This window comes from Capra hircus, chromosome 19, assembly GCF_001704415.2.
Source record: "Capra hircus breed San Clemente chromosome 19, ASM170441v1, whole genome shotgun sequence".
Lineage (NCBI taxonomy): Eukaryota > Metazoa > Chordata > Mammalia > Artiodactyla > Bovidae > Capra > Capra hircus.
Window position 1 is genome coordinate 28,362,101 of NC_030826.1, and position 20,815 is coordinate 28,382,915.

Here is a 20,815-nt window from a genome sequence, read left to right on the forward strand (position 1 = left end):
GCAGTGAATCCGAGGTCCAGGCTCCTTCTGTCATGTGGCTCTTCCATCCCCTGAAGCCTCAGGGTCATTGGTTTGGAAAAGAGAGTACTATGGGATCACTCTCCAGGCCAGGCCTGAAAACACCTGCATCACTTCCATCCGAGTCCCAGAGCTGAACTCAGTCACATGACCACACCTAACTGCAAGGGATGCTGGGTAATGTAGTCTCTAAGCCCAGGAGGCAACTAAAAAGATGTTTGGAAACTATATAGTCTTCCCTGTAGATTTTTTTTGTTCACTCTGCTGACTTTGGGGCATCTGTGGCCTCCTGTCGTCAGGGTGCCACTGTTACTGGCATGAGAAAGTGATGGTGAGCTTTGAGGGCCTTTTCTCTGTGTAGGAAGCAGGTAAGCCCAGTCTTGGCCAAGGGGTGGACATCCTGCCTGCACAGCTGCCCAGGTTGAGGTGTAGCCCACCCAGGGAACTCAGCAGAGGTGTGACTGCATTGGCACTGGCCTAACTAGCTGGGCTCACCGGCCAGCCAGCCAACCAGTGGGGTGAATACTGCAAGGCCACCAGCTTTGCTCTCTTTCCTGACCTTCCCAGGGAGCCCGACTTCTCCTCCCTCCCCTGCGCCACTGAATCGCCCTTCAGTGCCGACGGACGGCAGCTCCAGACTGTGTCCACCGCTGGCTCTCACTGGAGAAGCGTGTCCACGGCCAACTGGATCCCCGTTGGGACAGCTTTGTTTCCCAGGCTGAACACAAAATCCCCTGTTCACTTGCAGAGCCGACAAGGAGACCCCGTGGGGCTGGCCCTGTGGGAGCAGACAGCAGTGAATGCAGGGCCCCGATGGCTTCAGCTTGTTAAAGGCCAATACACAGGCTGGCCCTGCCCTCCGCGCGGCAGACAGAAAGGAGGGCGCAGAGCTGTTACAGGGGATTAGTGGCCGCAGACGGACGGAGGCAGGTGCAGCCTTTTCTGCAGTTCGGAAGGGTTTATGAAATACTGATCCCATGCTCTATAAATCCTTCCCTTGGCCTCATCCGGGCTATAGCCTGAAAAATGGGGATTTCTTGTCCAGCCAGGCTTGGGAGTGGTTTTGATTGTCCCACCCCACCCCACTGCCAACTCTCAGCACTCCTTGGGAATGCCAAGCCAAGGATTTGTGTACTTGTCCGTTGATTCATTTTCTTTTCATTCATTCATCAGAGGCACATTTATTGAGGGCCTGTATTAGGGGCTGGGGTTCCAGAGATGATGGAACGTGGAGTCTCGAATTCAGGGGACTGTGGTTTATGTGAGAAAGATGCGCAGATAGATGACTCTAAGTCAGAATGTTAGAGCAGAACCAAGGATTTACATGTCGGCAGATACCCCCATGGCCGTCTCTGGACCTCCCAGTGTCAGGCTCTGTTGAGAGCCTGTTGGCTCTGTTCTGCACTCGCTCAAAGCCTCAAGTCCCAGGTGGCTTGTCACCCCTCGGTTGGTCTGCTGTTTGCCCATGGCACTGATGGCAGATACGGAGAACCCATGGCAGAGTGAGAAGTTTGGGGTCTTCAAGCAAAACTTCTGGAAAGTCTGTCTCATGTGGCAGAATTTGCATCTTGGGAAATAGACCAGGTTGAGGGGGCTGTATTCCTCTGGCTCTGATGTGGATTTGGCTTCCATGTCTTTCCCTCCTAGAGGTGGGGACCCTGCCGCCGTCTGCTGCAGTCAGACTTCCCTCATCCAACAGGCAAGCGCATCTTCAAGCATGTAGGAATCTCCTACCTGAGCTCTCTGCTGGGCTTCACAGTGCCCACCTCGTGCAGGTGTTGGATCTTTGACAAAAGATGTTGGAACCTGTTCTGTGGCTCAGGGCTTCAGTGCATGTGTTTTAGTGGGGAGGGGAGGGAAGAGGGTGGTTGGGACCTCAGGGCTTTCATGAAGCCTGACTTCAGAGAGTGGAGGCGTATGAGATCAGGAGGGTCTCAGTTAGCTTGTCCCAGGGCCCAGATAGGTATTTCTTGGCTTCTAATGGGAGCTGGTACTTGGGGAACAGAACAACACATCTGGCCTCACTGTGGGTGAAAGCCGGTTAGTCTGTTGGCTACCAGAATTGCACTGGATGCTTCTCCCAGTGTGAACTTCCCAGCAGTGGGTCAGGGCAGCTCTGGGGGGAGGGGGGGGTCTGTGGGGTCCACAGCCAAGCTTAGACTTCTGAGACACACCATCCTCTGGTTCCAGTACCCTCTGATCTGTGGGTGGGAGTGGGGCAGCAGAGGCTCAGAGGGTGCCCTGGACAACAGGGAGACAGATGTGGAGCTCTTGACTGGGAATTCCATGTCTGGGGAGCTCCTGGGGCAGAAGAGATGGATAAGAAACAGAAGCCTGCTATAGAAGATGACTTTAGCTGTCTTATTAAACCTGAAAGTGTCCAGGCAGGGAGGGCAGGGCAGGGGTGAAGTCCACTGGCCTCTTGGTCACCATCACCCTCTAGGCTCTGCAGTGGCTCTTGGGGAGGACAGCCATGCTTCTGCCTGGAATGTGAAGATTCTAGCACCTTCCATGGGAGGCATGGGGTCTGTGCTGGTGACCCAAAGTATAACCAGAATCCTTTCTTTCCCCAGAGCAAATGTGGTCTCTTCATTCTCCACTCGAGAGGGTAGCGGAGTCTGGTCTTGACAAGGGAGGGTTTCAGTATCTGCCATGGTTCTTGCATTTTTGTGGAATGAGCAGCCCCCATAAATACGGTTTTCAGATGCCATAATTCATTGAAATGCCATGTAACATTTTTAAAAAACCATTTTGCATGGAAATCTTTCCCAAGTATATTGCCAGCTTTCCTGCCATAATCAGCTATGCACATTGAACATGATTTAATGTCTCGGGATGATACAGCCATTGCAAAAAAGGGATTATACTGTAAAGAAGCTTTTTCAGCCATTTAGGAGTGTTGGCCTCTATTCAACATGGCCCTTAGGTATTCTGCATCTGCTGTTCATAGTTTCACAGTTTTCTGTCTCTTCTTGCTCTCTGCTAGCCAGCCCTTCCTCCTGCCAGTGGATGAATCTTCAGAAAGCTCTCGCTACCCTTTAAATAGGTAGATCCCAGGGTCCTGTGACCTGGGAATGGTGGCGGTGGTTCAGTCACTCAGTTGCATCCAACTCTTTGTGACGCAGCTGCATGGACTGCAGCACACCAGGCTTCCCTGTCCTTCACCATCTCCTGGAGTTGGCTTAAACTCATGTCCATTGCATTGGTGATGCCATCCAACCATCTCGTCTGATAATGACATTTATTATCAGTGTTTGTGAATTAAGGATGGTTAAGTGCTGAATGAAGATCTAGAGGGATTTCCTTTGTGGTAGTGATTTCAGTTCAGTTGCTCAGTTGTGTCCGACTCTTTGCGACCCTGTGGACTGCAGCATGCCAGGCTTCTCTGTCCATCACCAATTCCTGGAGCTTGCTCAGACTCATGTCCATCGAGTTGGTGATGCCATCTAACCATCTCATCCTCTGTCGTCCCCTAGTAATTTGTAATTTGGCTGCTTCCAAACTCTTCCTTCTGTGTTCTCACCTGTATCCCAAAGAACTGAGAGAAACAGACAGGTGGCCTCCAGGCAGGTAGTGTTTCACAGTCTGGAAGTGTTTCCACACCCAATGTGGATAAAGACAGGATTAGCCTCTTCAGTTGTCACATCAGACAGCTGAGGGACAGAGAGGTTAAGAAAGACCAGCATGATGAGGGTTCAGGAAGCCATGTTCTTGGAGTTTGAAGAAACCGAGAAGCTTGGGAGGGCAGGGTGCTTTCCCCGAAGTCTTCAGGGCTGATCTGTTGGTTAAACAGGCGATAGGTAGGCTTGTGCTGGGCTGTTCCAGAAGGTGGAACTAAGGATGTGGGGGGTGCAGTTACAGAATAGGTGAGGCTCAGGTGATGAACATGCTGTACCACCCTAGGGTCAGAGGTGAGGCCGATTCAGACGGTGGGATGGAACTAGGAGGCCCAAGGATGAACCGCCTTTTAAGATCCCACTTTCAGCTCCCATAAGGTGGATTCCGTGGCCTGTCTCCAGTCTATCAGTTGGTGACAAGTGGCAGAATAAACCAGGAATGGCCGGAGTGCTGAGTTGCTCAGCTGTGTCTGAGTCTTTGCTACCCCATGGACTATAGCCCACCAGGCTTCTCTATCCATGAGATTCTCCAGGCCAGAATCCTGGAGAGGGTTGCCATTTCCTTCTCCAGGGGATCTTCCCAACTCAGGGATCAAACCTGTGTCTCTTGCATTGTTCTTTACCACTAGTGCCACCTGGTAGAAGTGTGACAGCTTTCTCACTGAGCAGCAAGAGCACCTGATTGAGTTCTGGGCCTCTGGGTTCTGAGGTGGATTAGTAATGCCTGCCATGAGCTTGGACATGGAAATTAAGCGTGCATGCTGTCTAATTGCTTTTCCTGCTTCCACACTTGCTCCCAATCACTGTCTTCTTGGGCAGCTGTCGTGTTTATTCTAGAGATAAGTTGCTCCTCATCAAGTCTTTTCAAACTAGGACTCCCAGAGTGTCCTACCTGCTTTCTCTGCCAAGGCTTTCATCCACTTCTGAGGGCCAGAACCTCATCTGCTATTTTGATGGGGAACTACATCAGAAGCAGTTGTAGGAAAGAAATCTACTCCCTGGGTGCAGCAGCTTCTTGACTTGGCCTGCCTGCTCCTGCCTTCTGGCAACTTGTGATCACAGCCTCAGGTTGTGTTTCCTAAGGGCATGGCTGGTGGGAGGAAGGACTGGGCATGGTGATGGACGCTGGCTTTATGGGAAGGGCTGTGATGGGATGTCTGAGGGTGGTGGGTGTGGGCAGAGGGATTCTGCCTGAGGACAGGAAGCCGAGAGCGTGGTCCCTTGAGAAGGGGCGTCCCCTGCATCAGAGGCAGGGGAGGTTAAGGGTCAGTGCTCAGTCATCAGGTCACCCAAGGCTTTGGGGACAAAGACCCCTCTGGGTGGCCTTGACCTGGAGTGAGGGGCAGTTGGTGACAGGGAAAGTGTCCCCAGGGGATGTGACCTGGGATACAGAACATTGTGGGCCTGTGTTCTCATGTATAATAGAAATGGTGGTCCTAATGCCACCTGCCTGACTTCCTTACCAGTCATTGTGCAGCTCAAATGGGGTCATGGGTGGAAAGTGCTCTGGCAGCTACTGTCCAGGTATAGTCACCCACTCAGCTGTTCAGCTGAGCTGCCATGGGGCTCGAGTATTGGACATAGCCGCCCTCTGAGGCTGAGGTGGGGTCTGCAGGCAGGAGAGAGGGGACCCCAGGCCTGTGGGGCTGGTGGCAGTGCAGGACCAGGGACCACCTCTGGGATAGAATGAAGCCCCTCGGTGTAGTTCGCCCCAGCTGGGAAGGACTGGGCATGGGCAGCTGAGGGCTGAGAGAAAATTCTCGATGTCCAGGCACTGGTTGAGCTTGCCGAGGTCTCCCGCCTCCAGTTGGGAGGGCTTTTGCAGTCCCCCAGGCACTGGGCAAGAGGCTTTAATCTAATTACATGCTTTATTTGAGCCAATTTGTTTTCCAATCCATCTTGTTCAGCAAGAAGAAAGAGCGTGCTGGGGACTCCTGGCACCCTCTTGTTCCAAGTGGGGAAGAGGGGCTGCTCCCCGTCTCATAAGGCTGATGCAGACCCCCGACCTCGTCCAGCCTGGTCACCCCACCCCCAAACCAGACTGCAGGCCACCCTGCCCGGCAGGGATGGGACTGGGGTAGGTTGACCCTTTTCACAGGCTGGGCTGCAGAAGGGGAAAAAACCTGGCGTGCTGGTCTCCCCTCCTGAAGGCCCAGCCCAGCTTGTCTGTTCCATCAGCCGCTCCCTGCCTGTGCCCTCTGGGGGTCCCAGTGCTCCAGGCAAGACAGGCTTCCAAGGCAGCGGCCTGGGAGGGGGCTGCACCTTCCCACGAGGAAAGCCCCACCCAGCTCTGACCCTCCCTGGCCCCTCCTACCAGGGTTGCCCTCCTAATCCCAGGCCCAGGATGTTCAATCAGCAAATACATTTTCATCGTAAGGCAGCAGGTTTTGAATCTCTGTTATTAAAGTCCAAACAAAACACCGAAGCCCTTCCAAAGTCCCTGGAGAGGGAAAGCTTGCCGGCTCCTGCTGTCCTGCCCAGGCGAGGAGCTGCTCTCGCCAAGCTGCGGCTTTTTGTGTTTCACAGCATTTTCCAGAATTGTCTTTTTCCGCCCTTCAGAATCCTGCTTCAGGCCTTTGCTCTCCTGCTGTTTACACAGACTCTGTCCTCGAGGCGGCTTCTTCCCCGGCAGGCCTGGGGTCTTCACCCTTGGACTGGGGCCGTGTGGGGATTGCTGGGGCCGAAGGTCACTTTGCCACATGGTGAGGGCGGCTGAGTCCCTCGCTTATTCAACAAATATTTATTGAGAGCTTGTAAGTATCCCAGGCCCTGGGGAGAGCAGTGGTTGGGGCAGTGGCCCCTGCCTTCAGGGAGGGAGGCAGACAATAAACAAACCATGTTGAGAAAGTGTGAGACTGTACTGTGACAGTCCTGGGGGTGGGAGACCGGATCCTCCCAAGATGGGTTTGCTTTTGGGGGCAGCCAGACATCAGTCAGTACGTGTGATACACAGAGTGAGAAATTGAAAGAAAGAAACATTTTTTTAAATAGGGTGTGCCCAGAATACAAGATTGGTTTTCTTGTCATGGCTCCTGAATTATAGCAAAAATAATAACAAGTAACATTTTTAAGAGTTTGTTAGGCTTCATCTTGTTAGCACCTCAAAGGATTACATGCTCTTACCCTATTTAATAAATGAGGTATATGGGGAAAGAATCCAGTAAAGAGTGGGTATATGTATAGCTGATTCACTTTGCTATATGCCTGAAACTAACACAACATTGTAAATCAACTACAACAACAAAAAAATAAGTCTGGATAATAAAAAATAAATGAGGGCTCTGAGGTTCAGAGATGTACAGTCACAAGCCCAAGGACACACAGCTTAAGAGTCGAGAAGCCAGTGTTTGGAGTTCCTCCGTAGCCTACCTGCTGACTGCTCCTCCATCCCATGGCCCTGATCCCCATCTGTTTTCCCATCTGTATTTTGAGATAGGGCTTCCCAGGTGGTTCAGTGGTAAAGAACCTGCCTGCCAATGCAGGAGTCTCTGGAGCTGTGGGTTCAGTCCCTGGGTTGGGAAGATCCCCTGGAGGAGGAAACGGCAACCCACTCCAGTATTCTTGCCTGGACAGAGGAGCCTGGTGGGTTGCAGTCTGTGGGGTCTCCACGAGTTGGACGTGATTGAGCACACACACAGTCATACACGTTCTGAGACAGGCCCTGCCTATTGGTGCACCAGGTTGTATCCTGGGGTCCCAGGCAGAGGCAGCCTGTCTTATGGACACTCCACCTCCCAAAGAGAACGGGCAAAGCCCGCGCATCCAGAACTCAGGGTGCTGCTTCCGGTGTCAGCTGCGCCTCCTGGTAGAGGCATCAGGACCCCCCCGATTTCTGGAGTCACTCAAGCCCTCGCCAACCCAAATCATGTCCTCTTTGTTGTCGGAGAGCTTAGCAGATTTAAAAGATGCCTGAATGCCCAGGCTTTCTCATGGGTGTCACCAGAATAATCAAGAAGGATGCTTGTCTTTTGTTTGGGGAGCCTGATTTGGAAGTTTGTCTGAGCAGTCTTGGTATCTCACAGGGGCAACTGCGTTCAGCTTTAAAACAGTTTTTTTTTTAATTGAAGGAAAGTTGCTTTACAATGCGTTCACCTTGTCTTGCACTGTTTGTGGACACAGGCTTGGGGGGGGACCCAGAGTTTACGTTCCAGTGAGTTCCACTGGAGTTCAGTGGTGACCTCCCTGCACCAGGTGCTGGGAAACCAAGGTTCCAATTCCCTGCTGGGTGAGGAGGCAGACAGATAATTCTAGACCATGTCCTGAGTGCTGAGTGCATAGAGGGCTCCCTGCTGTGCTTGAGGGCCCAGGAGGAAGGCTGGAACCCTCTGGTGGCTTATCCAGCCCTGCCCTGCCCGTCCAGCCGGTGTGACTGTTCTTCTCTGCTCCTCTCCTTGCTCACTCTGTGTGAAACTACCTGGCTTTCATTCAGTCCTGGACCCTGCCAGGCTCGATCCTGCCTCAGGGCCTTTGCACAAACTGTCCTTCCTGCTGGAAACTGTCTTCCCCAGGCCTTGTTGTCCCTGCCTCCCTCGCACTGCCTGGGTCTTAGTGCTGCGTTACCTTCTCAGGGAGCTTTCCCTGACCCTGTCCCAGCCATCACTCACTTCTTGTGAGGGAAAGAGAGGACGGACACACACCCTCACCCACCCCACCCCCACCCAGCAGTAGAAGCCCTGTAGCACTTGAAGTGCAGAGGACAAGGATTCAGTCCCTGGTCAGAGAGCTAAGATCCCACATGCCAAGTGGTGTGGCCAAAAATATGCTTTTTTTTAATTTAAAAAGTCAGTGACTTCCCTTGTGTTCCACTAGTTAAGGGTCCACTTGCCAATGCCAGGGGACACAGGCATGATCCCTGATCTGGGGAGATTACACATGCTGCAGGGTAACTAAGCCCGTGCACCACCACTCCTGAAGTCTGCACGCCCCAGAGCCCATGCTCTGAAACTAGAGAAGTTACTGCCGTGAGAAGCCTGAACGCCGCAGCTAGAGAGTGGCCCCTGTTCGCTGCAACTAGAGGAAGTCTGCGTCCAGCAGCGAAGACCCAGCACAGCCAAAAATAAAATAAAGCGTTTTACGAGAGGAGTAGAAACATCACCTCGCTGAATAGGAATGTAATGTCATTATGGGATTCCTCCCATTCAGTCCCCATCCTCACTGAAGAAGAGACTCATCTCAGAATGTTGTTTAGTGTTTTTCTTCTAATACCAAAATGGTATATTTGTTATCGTAAAGTTTAACATACAGATAAGGTGAAGCAGGAGTTTACAGAAACCAGCCACAACCCCTCCTCCCTGCATTTTGGTGCACAGTGTATTCTTCTAGAATAGAATTCAAACCCCTTCCATGGTTGACAAGAACCTAGGGACCCCCATGACCCATGCAATCTAATCTCGGGCTGCCCACCCCCAGCTCCAGGCCCATCCTCTGTTGGTTCTTCAGTCCTGCCCCGCCCTTTCCTGGCCTGGCTGCTTCACAGAGCTCCTCCCTCGTCCTCCGAGATGTAACCTCCTCACAGTGGCTTCACATCCAGCGTGGTCTCCACCTGCACCCCTAACTCCATCCTCTGCTCAGGCGTGCACTCTGGGCATTGTCTTCATTTTGTGAGTGTCACTCTTTTGACTGTGGTTATATGCATGTCATTGACATGTTCTCTCCCGCTATAAGGCCACCCTGACCATTCCATGAGCCACACCTAGCGCCTCCCAGAGCCGGCCATGGAAGTCTCTTAGCCAAGCTTTGAAGTGTATGATGCAATGATACATTCTTAGAAATGGGGCTGCTGCAATCAAGGGTGTATGCTCTCCAGGGTTTTGACTTTCTATGGCAGTTACACTCAGGGAAGTTGGTACTGATTTGCACCCCAACCACATTATCTCAGTCTGAGTGTTTGCTTTGACACCCCCCTAGGCAAAGGTCTTACATTTCTGTTGATTAAAGATGTGTTTCTTTATTTGAGGATGAGCATCATTAACATCTCCTTGTCTGCCACAAGGAGATGTTAATGTCCCCTCTTTTGTGAATTGCCTGTTCCTCTCCGTGGAGTGTGAGGGTGCTTGTCTTTTCTTATTGATTCAGAAGAGTTCTTTATATATTAAAGACACCCACACTTTGCTCTCTATGTTGCAAATACTTTTGGTTTTCTCTCCAAAGCTTTACAAGGCACCTCATGACAGTCCGTTACTTGGGACTGCCTCATTTGGGATGACCTTGGCCTTTCTGCCCCAGAGTTCAATGGACGTCATGCTGTGGAGACAGGCAGGGCTGGAAGGTGATAGAGGGGGCATAAGAGACCACTATAGGCCAGGAGAGACCGTGGGTGCTTAGGAGCTCCCTGTGGACTCCAGCCGTCTCAGGGGCAAAGTGCTTGTGGTGGAGGTGCTCAGAAGGTGGTCTCCCCAGGGGGAGTGAATCAGTCACCTGCAGCCTAGGACCCAGAGGGTGAAGGCTGGCTTGGAGGGGAGTGCCTCTTCCAGCCTTGACACAGTCATTATGAAACCTACAGATACCCTCTGCGTGTGAAAATGACACACACAGACAGCTGGTGTCTCTGGCCTGCAGAGTTCCAAGTGGCTTTGTGGATCCAGGTCAGGCAGAGCCAAAACTCTGGGCAGATTGGCCTCACCTGTCTTCTGTCACCTGTTGAGTGGCCCCGCCCCCTTGAGCTCTATCCCAGCAGGGTCAGGGGTGGAGGTGGGGTGGGGATTGGGAGTTCCAGGAGCCTCTGCCTGGGACAGACCCCAGTGGCTGGATGTCTCTGGCTCTTTGCTCCCACCACCCACCTTTCCGAGCCGACAGCCCAGAGGCAGAGGAACCCGGGTGCTGCCAGGAGTGAGAACCTGGCCAGCTCCCCGCCCTGCTCCAGGGGCGGTACCAGCTGCAGCGCCCCTGGCTCCGACAGGGGGGCGACGCCGGGCGCCGCCTGCCATATGCTTAGAGTTGAGCCTCGATCCGGCGAGCAGCCCTGCCCAGCGGGACTTTTGGCACCTGGGGCACAGGAGGCAGGGCAGAGGGTGAGCTACCCAAGGTGGAGGAAGAGGAGGGAGGGGCCCAGCCACTGGGATGGGGCCTGCGTGGGGCGGCAGGGGCTCCCTGCTCCGCTCTTGGCTGCTGGTCGGTCAGGGGAGCAGGTGGGGGGAATAAAGGGAGGGTTGGCTGCTCTCAGGAGGAGCCAGGATGCCAGCCAGCCAGGATGGGCCTGCTGCGAGCCACAGATGGCGGCCCTGGGTCTCTGCACTCTCCCTGGGACAGAGCTCGTCCGGGTGAGGAGATGGGCGGTGCCAGCTCTCCTCCCTGGCAGCTCCCCTCTCCTTGGGGAGGAGGTTGGGGTGAAGGGTAACCCTGGTGCAGGGGCGCCGGCAGATCTTCCAGTATTCCCTGCACACCCTTAATTCTAGCCCCGCCGGATCCCCCCGGGGGTGGGGGTGGGGCTTCCTGCTCACCTCCTCTTCCTATGCAGAGGAGGGGGCGGGGCCCTGGGTCCAGAGAGAATGGGGCCCTTCAGGGCATAAAATATCAGACCTGATTAATCAATGAGGCCGACCAATGGTCTGCAGGTTCTGTGTGTCTAAGCTCACGGCAGTGCTTATTTAAGATCAAACCATATGAAACTGCTTTTTTCTTTTAAAGTTGAGGAATGATCGATTTTTAGGCACTTTTATGTGGTTCATCTTATTAGCGTTCCCTCTTTTTCTGTTTTCTAACCAAAGAGCGTGAAACTTCCTTTAAATGTTTGCTTGGAGTCAGCCTCTGAAACCATCTGGATCCAGAGATTTCTTAAGATTCTTTATCTATTCAGATTGGGTATCACTTCTTTAGTTCACTTTGGTCCCTTATGTTTCCCTAACAAGGAATGCGTTTCATTCAGATGACCAGGATTTCAGCCCAAAGCTGTATACGATAGCCTTGTAATTTATAAAATCTTCTTTAGGTTGTGGTTATACCCCTTTCTTATTACTTCCTAATGAGTCTATTTTCTCTTTTATTCATTATTAGACATAACAGTGTTTTGTCTGTCTGTGTGTGTGTGTGTGTGTGTATTTGTTGGTTTGGGGACTTTACTGAGATTCAATTCTTGGGTATATTTGTAACTTTGAAGCTTTTTCAGCATCCCACTGTATTAATTTCTACTGTTACTAATTATTTCCTCATGCCTTCTTTGGGTTTTATTTTCCTTATTTTCTAACTTCTAGAATTGAAAGCACTTCATTTGTTTTCATTCTTTTTTGTTTAATAATAATATTTATTACATTGTGGTCAGGAAATGTGGCCTGTGCAGTTTCACCTCCTTGGAATTAATTTAGCATTCTTTCACTAGTTATGTGTTTCTGTCTGTTCTTTGTTGTATTTCTCCAGTTTTTGCATATTTCAATAAGACGTAATAAAAAACAAAAACTTTTTATTACGTTTGAACTTCTTTGTCACCTAGTGACAAACTTACAATTTCTTTAAAAGTTGTAAGCTTTTAAAGAATTGCTTTAATTTTGTTCAAGTGTCTCTTCAACAATCATTTAATGTTTCAAAATTAGTTTTTCAGTAGGGGTGTTGAATCTGCTTATAGTCATTGTTTTGCTTTTATATAGCGGCTCTTCTATGATCTGAATTTATCACAGTTGCCTTTTATATTTTCCAGTTTGTGTTTTCTCCTGTCTTATTACTTATACCCGTGTCTTCTCTTCTCTAGTGTTTTGTGGTTATTTTGGGGGTTTTCAAAAGCACTGCTTGATCTAATAGGAGTTGACTCATTGGAAAAGACTCTGATGCTGGGAGGGATTGGGGGCAGGAGGAGAAGGGGATGACAGAGGATGAGATGGCTGGATGGCATCACTGACTCGATGGATGTGAGTCCGAGTGAACTCCGGGAGTTGGTGATGGACAGGGAGGCCTGGCGTGCTGCAATTCATGGGGTCGCAGAGAGTCAGACACGACTGAGCGACTGAACTGAACTGATCAGGGTCAAGCATGCAATAGCATCTTTGGTGTTCTACTTACTGAAGACAAAGAGTTGTATTACCCACTTCATTCTTAGTTTTTGTTAATATGATCTAAAGTTGCAGACTAGATTTTATAGTTATTTATGCATACCTATACATTGTCTGATGCTCCCTTTCAAACATTTAAAATTATTCTAACCTTTGCCTTCACTTTTAGAACCATATTGGAACCCTCTCTATTTGCTGGTTTCTGTGCATATCACCAGTGTGTTTATTTCGTGACTTTCCCCTCTTAAATTCTTATTTTTGATCCATTTCATAGTTGGTTGAGAAACGTTCCCAGATATTCTTCACAGAAAGGATACATGGTTGGAATATTGCATACTAGAGAATGTCTTTGGTTTATTATGGCCTGCACACATAGAGGACAATATAGCTAGGTATAAAAGTCTTGGGACTCGAAGTTTTCCCTCCTCTCAACCTATAGACTTTGTTCCACGGTCATCTGGAGCTTCTTCTTGATGTTAAATCTGTATATATACTTTTTTCTTTATCCGGTATTTCGTATGTTTTGCAAAGATGTATGTGGATGTGTTTGTCTCTTTTTTTCCCAGAAATTAAGTTCATCCTTTCCTTCATATGTAGGTTGGCCTTCAGCCTCAGGAGTTCTCATTTTGGTTCACTCTCTTTGGTTCTCATTTCTGTTCTGTTTGGTTTCTGCTGCAGTTTCCTCTCAGGCCTCTGCCATTTGTCCACTTCCCCTCTTCTGTCCCTATTATTTTCTCTTTCACAGTTTCTATGTCTTTATTTTTGTGAGAATCTCTCCACAATTCACTCCATGTTTCTGAATCCATTTCCTACCCTGTTACTTTTCTTGATTGCTTCCAAAGTCGATTTTCACTGTGCTCCTGGGCTTTTGGGTTTGGGTTTTTCTAGCTCTTCTTCTCATGTGTCACCCTTTTCGTATCATCATGTGGCCTTTTGAGCTTGACCTTGCCTTCCCTCATCTCTTTTTTTTCTTTCTACATCATGGAGGCTGTGTTTTCTAGAATATCTTAAGTCTGACACACCCATTCAAGTACACATCGCCTATGGCTGTTTTTGAGCTATGGCGACAGTTCACATAGTTGTGACAGAGACTGTATGGCCCACAAAGCCAAAAATATTTACTGTTTGGCACTTTGCAAAAAAATTTTGCAGATCCCTGGCCTGGCGTGACAGCTGGATTCCCACTCCAGCCCCAAGCTGGATGGCAGGGGAATGCCTCCAGCTCCTCCTTCAGTTCCTAGTCCCTACGGCCTTTTCTCTCAATTTGCTTCTGCTCTGTGGAGGTGGTGATCTTCTGTCTCCACTGCCAGACTTTCTCATTCCCTGCATCAGTGATTTAGGTAGAAGCACGAGTTCACGTCCCCACTGCAAACGCTGTCATTCCTGTCTGTCCCTCCTCTTCCTGAAGCTCTCTCTGGACAGGGGCACCTCCATGGTGCCCCCACCCACTTCCTGCCCATTTGTTTTCTGGTTGTTGTCGCCTTGTCATCTTCCCTATTTTCCAGGATTTTTCTGTTCATCAGACAAAGAGCTGTGTCTTGAGGTAAAACCTGGACAGGTTTTCCTTGTTCTACCACCATCTGTCTTTAATTAATAGAGATTGCTCCCAGATTCCAGTGTTGGGTCATCTGTCAGTTTAGTTCTTGGCATTAGTGTGAATTTTCATTTTTTTCATTGTCTTTATAGCGATTTTGGAACAAAACAAGGAGAGGAAATGTGGGTAACTGCCAAGTAGATGCCATTTTGAAGGAGTCAAAGATGCATTTCAAAGCTATGTCTGGTCCATCTTGAGGCAGTCTCTGTAGCTCTGTGTGTATTTTATAAAAGAAGAAAATGCAGGAACACTTCCCTTATCTGAGGACCTCTTGTCGAGTGACCTCAGTTCTCTGGCACACACCCAGAGAGTCTGCACGCAGCGAGAGAGCTGCTACGATGTCAGTGCTCTGAAGGGTATTCACCGTGCCCAGAGGACAGCAGTTCCTTCTCTCATTCCAGGCCTGTTGACCCATGCTTTGCATACAGTTCTAACAAGCCTGGTCTTTCTGTTTTCCTAGCTCACAACCAAATCAGAATCAGCAAATCGGTAGAGAGTAGGGGACATGTGGGGGCTTCCCTGGTGGCTCAGTGGCAAAGAACTCACCTGCCAATGCAAGAGACATGGGTTCGATCCCTGGGTCGGAAAGATCCCATGGAGAAGGAGATGTCAACCCACGCCAGTATTCTTGCCTGGAAAATCCCATGGACAGAGGAGCCTGGCAGGCTGCAGTCCATGGGGTCACAAAAGGATGAGACACGACTTAGCGACTAAACAACAATAACAAGGGCACATTTGACAACGACAAGCACACTGACCTGATGAGAATTTCTGGCTGGCAGAAAGGAAAGACATAAGACCCACAAAAAAATAACAACAAACCAGATACAGCTATAAATCTGCACGTGTTGAGGCTGGCACCATTTCCTATAAGGGCAAAGCAGCTTGATGTTGTCCTCTGACTCTAGTTTGAGTCAATAGCCACTCCTCTGAGCCTTTCCTCTGCCAATCTGGGTCCTCCTTACAAATCTTGGGTGCAAAGACCCTGGCCCACCTCCCACAGCTGCAGACTGTGGTTCTAACCCTGGCTGCACATTGGTCTTACCTGGGGAACTTTAAAAATCTGGACACACAGGCTATCCTTACAGCCAGTGAAATCAGAATGTCTTGTGGGGAACCCAAGCATCAGTGTTTTCCTAAAGCTTCTGGGCTATTCCACTGTGTAGCCAGGTAGGGAACCAGGCTGTTAGAAGCATAGGCAGGGCTGAGAGCAGTGCCTCGTGCCTGGTTAGTTTCCTGTGGGTGGCTATGGTTATTGGGGGACAGACTTTTAATGTTCATGAGGGTGGCTGTGATTGCTCTCACGGGGTCCAGAGCTGGATCTAATCAGGCAGTGATGGATGCCACACACTTCAGGGACAATCTCTGGCCCAGGTGGATACTTGACTTTGAAGAGAAGAGCTGTAGATGCTGCCAGAAGGGAGGGAAGGGAGGAGGGGAAGCTGGAGGTGCAGGGCCAGGTCGTCCCAGGGGCCACCTGCCCTCCTGCCTGCAGTGCAGGGCGCACTTGGAATCAGCACTGTGGCGCCTTGCTGAACTCAACTGTCCTGTCTGTAGGATGAGAGTCGTGGTCCCTCCCTCAAGGGACTGCCCAGAGGCTGGGAGGAACTGGTGTGCTGTCAGGGGCTGCCTCCAGGGCTGTGATGGGAGGTGGGGGTTGAGGGGGGTGCTGAGATTCCACCCTATAGAGGAGGCGTGGCAGGTGATTGACCGGAATACAAGTACTGACGATGTGGGCCAAACTAATAATAATAATCATGAAAAAGCGATGAGTGGGTTCAAGGCCATCCATGCAGTGACGTCATCAGCACTGCTGGCAGTTCAGTTCTTTCCCAAGAGGAGCGAGCAGGCGGGGATTCCAGCCAGCTCGCCAGAAATGAAAGCTACTTGTGCATGGCCTGGGTTCAGCCCCAGCAGTGGCTTTGTCGTGCCTGAGCTGGCAGAGGCGTGGCCGAGAGGGGCTATTTCCAGCGGTGAGGTACGGTGTCACAGCGTGGGGGAGGGGTGCCAGTGGTGCTGACTGTGGGTTTGGGTCACTGTCACCCGGTGTCTCAACGTCCCCAGTGGACTCCCGGCCTCTCTCTCAGGATACTCCACACCCCACCTTCTGAGAGGTCCTGACTCCAGCAGCCACGCAGCCTTCCAGGTGGCAGGAAGGGCTGGCACTGTGGACGCTGGGGCCCCAGGGCAGGGCATGCTGATGGACAGGGGGTGGTCCAAGGACTCGCATCCTAGGGAACAGGAAGAGGGGCTGTTATTCTCATTTCCTGAGACTGGTTCCTAATGGGGTGCCCTAATGGCAGCAGTGGAGAAGGCGGTGGCACCCCACTCCAGTACTCTTGCCTGGAAAATCCCATGGATGGAGGAGCCTGGTGGGCTGCAGTCCATGGGGTCGCGAAGGGTCAGACGCGACTGAGCGACTTCACTTTCACTTTTCACTTTCATGCATTGGAGAAGGAAACCACAACCCACTCCAGTGTTCTTGCCTGGAGAATCCCAGGGACGGGGGAGCCTGGTGAGCTGCCGTCTATGGGGTCACACAGAGTCGGACATGACTGACACGACTTAGCAGCAGCAGCAGCAATGGCAGCAGAGAACTGCCAGGCCCATGGCTCCCAGGGCAGCAGGATAGAGCTCTTTCAACTTGAATTAGGACCCTGAAGGAGGCAGCCATCTCCCGCGGGACCAAAGGCTGACTCTGGGGTGCTCTCTGAATACTCTTACAGATCTAAGTGATGGTTTGGGGGGCAGGGGGCCCAGGAGGCCTAGGCTGCTTGTCCTGTGCTCCCGCGCAAATCGCTCCTTAACTCCACCTGGGCCTAGGTTTTCCCCTTTGGAGTCTGAGGGGCTGGCACCCGTTTCTGGAGCAGCCATGTGTGTGCTTCCCCTTCGCCTTTCTAGTCCCCTTGCCAGGACGCACACCCAGCCCAATTCCAGCGGGTACAGTGACCTTCCACCTCAGACCCAAGTTCAAGGCCCAGCCTTGACTTGCTAGCTGCCCGGGCTTCACTGGCAGGTGGTCTCCGATTCCTAATCTGTAGAATGGGAATAACCCCCACAGCTCAAAGAAGGGTTGTGAGAATCTAGTGAGAGCCAGCGTGTTGAGTGGTTGTGCAGGGGGGGCTGGAGTGATGTTTGGGACTCCGTGGTGGGCTGGCCATCATGCCAACAGCTGATTTGCGAACACAGATCAGGCAAAGGAACTGTATCACCTTATCTGGTGAAGAATTTGCCTGCAGTGCAGGGACCCCAGTTCGATTCCTGGGTTGAGAAGATCCCCTAGAGAAGGGATCGGCTGCCCACTCCAGTATTCTTGGTCTTTTCCTGGTGGGTCAGCTGGTGAAGAATTTGCCTGCAATGAAAGAGACCTGGGTTCGATCCCTGGGTTGGGAAGATCCCCTGGAGAAGGGAACGGCTACCCACTCCAGTATTCTGGCCTGGAGAATTCCATGGAGTTGCAGAGTTGGACATAACTGAGTGACTTTCACTTTCACTTTCAACTAAAGAGCTGGCGGGGAGAGGGCCTGGTGGGGCCAGTGTTGGAGGTCTGCCTCTGCTGGGCTGACACAGGCCACCCCCAAGGGAAGCAGGCCCCCGGGCCCCCCCACATCCTGCCCGGCTTTCACTGGGACGCCCCCGAAGCGATACCCTGCAGACGCAGGCCCCGCAGCCCTGCCTCTCAGCAGTGGTGGGGCTCATTAGAACTGAACTCTTCTTCGTGGGGCATTTTATTTGCACACTCCAGTAGCGTGGACACCAAAGGGGTTTTCTCCTGCTTCATGGGCTGCTAATTTCCTCCATGACCTCTATTGTTGGGGCCTGACCCCAGCCAGAGGCTGCTCGCCATGGAAGCTAGCGCCTGACACAGACCCAGGGCGCGGGGCGACAATGAGGCCTCTATCGGCTTTAATCAGGCTCCGGGTGTGTCTTAAGAACAGGGGAATTTGTGTGGTGCTCCGAAGCCCTGGGTGGCACAGTGCAGGAGCCTGCAGAGTCCCTGTGCGGAGGCCAGGGGGGCCAGTGGGGGTGGGTCAGGCGGGGACCTCTTTGTCCCAGCCCTACTCGAGAGGGCCAGACCCGCCCAGAATGGCCGCCCAGGCTGCCCGGCCCGTGGGTATCACCAGCCTCTGGGTATTTAAGGAGGCGGCTGCCCACCCCACCCGCCAGCCTATTCTTCCCCTAATTAAGTTTTGTCTGTGCTCTCCTGTCCTCTGCAGACTGTGATTCCTACTGCAAGGCCTCCAAAGGGAAGCTGAAGATCAACATGAAAAAATACTGCAAGAAGGACTATGGTGAGTGAAAGCCCCCTTGTTGGGGGAGGGGGAGGGCACCACGTGACCAGTGGGGTACAAGGAGCCCCGTGTGGGTGTTGGTCCCAGAGTCCCTGTGACCGGCTGGGAGCTGAGGGGGATGATCTTGTGCCTGGGAATTTCCCAGCTCTTCCCCCTTGGGGTGGGGGTGGGTGGCCACAGGTGTGGGCACTGCGTTCTCCCCCTGGCCTTGCATCCTCGCCGCTGGGGGGTCCTGGGCTTCACTCTGCCCCGAGGGGCCGTGTGGCTGCAAGTCAGTCGCTTAACCTCTCTGCTCTTCCGTGCCCTCATTCGTACTCATGGGCATTCAGCCTGAGGCTCTGCAGCTCAGAGAGAAGTCCTTCGGGCATTGGGGAAAGGGAGAGAGCTCCTTGGTGTATTTAAAATGCCGATTTGAGGACTGACTCCGCAAAACGGACCTCCAGGGCCGGGTGGAGAAGCTGCATTTTAAACTCCTCGCTGGCAGTTCTGATGCATCAGAAGTTTGACCAGAGCCTCAGGGATCACTGAAGGCCTCTTCTGTCGGGAGCTGGGGTCTGCACCGACACTGCAGGCCTCAGGCTCCCTTCCCGGGAAGAGTATCCCGCCTGCCAGTCTCTCCTGCAGCATCTACCCCGGTGCCCTGGAGGCGGGGGCCTTGCACCTCTCCTTTGTCAGGCTCTCCTCTGCCGCCTTCCATCAGCTCTGCCCCATGGGAGGGCCGCGCCGGCTCTGTGGTTTCTGATCCCTGAGCTGGCTGGCAGCCTGGGCAGGCCGGACCTCACAGGACTCAGGGTCAAGGCTGACTTCAGGGTGGGTGGGGGCCTGCGGGAGAAGGGGAGCCCCTCACAGCCCCCGGCAGGTATCTGCAGATAGCTGAGAGGCGAACAGAAATCCCAAGGAGATGGTCCAGCTGTCTGCTGGCAGAGCTGGGGAGGCCCAGGGTGTGGAGGTCAAGGTGTTCGACATTCCGGCAGGAGGTAGCCGCAGCCTGGGCGCCCATCCAGGGGCCTGGTCTTTCCACTCTGGGGCCCTCCTCCTGACCCGGTGGGCCTGGCTATTTCGGGCTGAGGCTGGACCCCCTCTTCCTGGACCCGAAAGTCGACTCTGCCCATCTCCCTCTGTGCACCTCCCTACTCCCGCTGGGTGTTCCTGGTCTTGCTGCTCTGTTCCTCAGCAGTCCTGCCCCTTTTAGCGTCACCCTCTGGGGAAAGGCCAGCGATCCATGTTTTCTGCCCATCTTTCCTAGTCTGCCCTGATCGAGTGCCTCCTGAGGGAACTGGGGCGAGTCCGGTTGCGTCTCTGAGTTGCGGTTTCCTTATCTGTCATTTGGGGGTGATGCCCGACTGTGTCCTATGGAAGCATTCAGCATGGGGCCACGTGCTTGGTGGGCTCCTGATAAAGAGTGGCTCTGGCTGGTCCCTGGAAGCCGGGTGACAGGGCAGGAAGAAGTGAGCTGGGGAGGGAACAGTGACCCGGTGCTGAGACCTCATTGTCCACAGCCTGCATGGTGTCCCTCCCAGACCCCAGGGGTTCTGGCAACCTGGCCTGGACTCCAGGCCTTCGGGATCTCATTGGGGCAGCTGTTTGAACCAAATGCAAGGTGTCCTTCTTTAATGAGGACAGTGGTCAGGACCTTTTAGCAAAGGAAAGAGAAAGGCCCAAAGGAATGTTGAGAACTTCTAAAACTTCTTCATTTTATTGTGCACACACGTGTGCCTGTGTGTGCATATACACAGGCAGACGTGTACACACAGGTACGTGCTCACACACCCCACATGGAAACCCAGTACATGATCGTACTGGAGCAGCTGGTAGGTTTTGTGCATCCGTTCCGAAGCTGCCAGGCCCTGGGTCCATAGCGAATTCCTGAAAAAAGCCCCTTTAAAGTGCTTGTATCCCAAGGCGACTTTCACAGGAAAAACCAACCGTGATTTTGGAAACAAATTTTGGGGCGATTTAAGGATAAAGGGAGTGCTGTCTCTGACCCAGGGTGACAGTAGCCACAAGAGGCCCTGGTGGTTTGGGGTGAGGCTTGGGTGACCCTGCACTCCCACCCTGAGCTGTCAGCGTCTGCTGGGGTTGGCAAGGTGGGATGTGGGCAAAAACGCCCAAGGTCCTGTGGTGTCCCAGGCTTAGGGCTGGGGGCCAAGTGTGGATGCCCAGGGTCAGAGAGCAAGGGTCACAGAGGAGACCCCCGGCCTGTCACTCCGCCACCCCTCATCTCCCTCCCCCGCAGAGAACAGGAGGAAGGAGCAGCTCGGCCACCTGGGGGAAGGGTGGGTTAGATTTCAGTGTGGAGCATCCTCTGACCAGACA

General features: G+C 52.4%; 1 protein-coding gene across 1 annotated transcript in view; it reads left to right on the forward strand.

Moving 5' to 3' along the window:
• The window catches only part of NTN1 (netrin 1), a 173,958-nt gene extending 154,156 nt beyond the window's left edge, over positions 1–19,802 (forward strand). The window contains exons 6-8 of the mRNA XM_018064001.1: positions 18,425–18,499; positions 19,200–19,309; positions 19,746–19,802. Of these exons, the coding sequence (XP_017919490.1) occupies positions 18,425–18,499; positions 19,200–19,309; positions 19,746–19,802 (242 nt within the window). The remainder of the gene's footprint in view (positions 1–18,424; positions 18,500–19,199; positions 19,310–19,745) is intronic.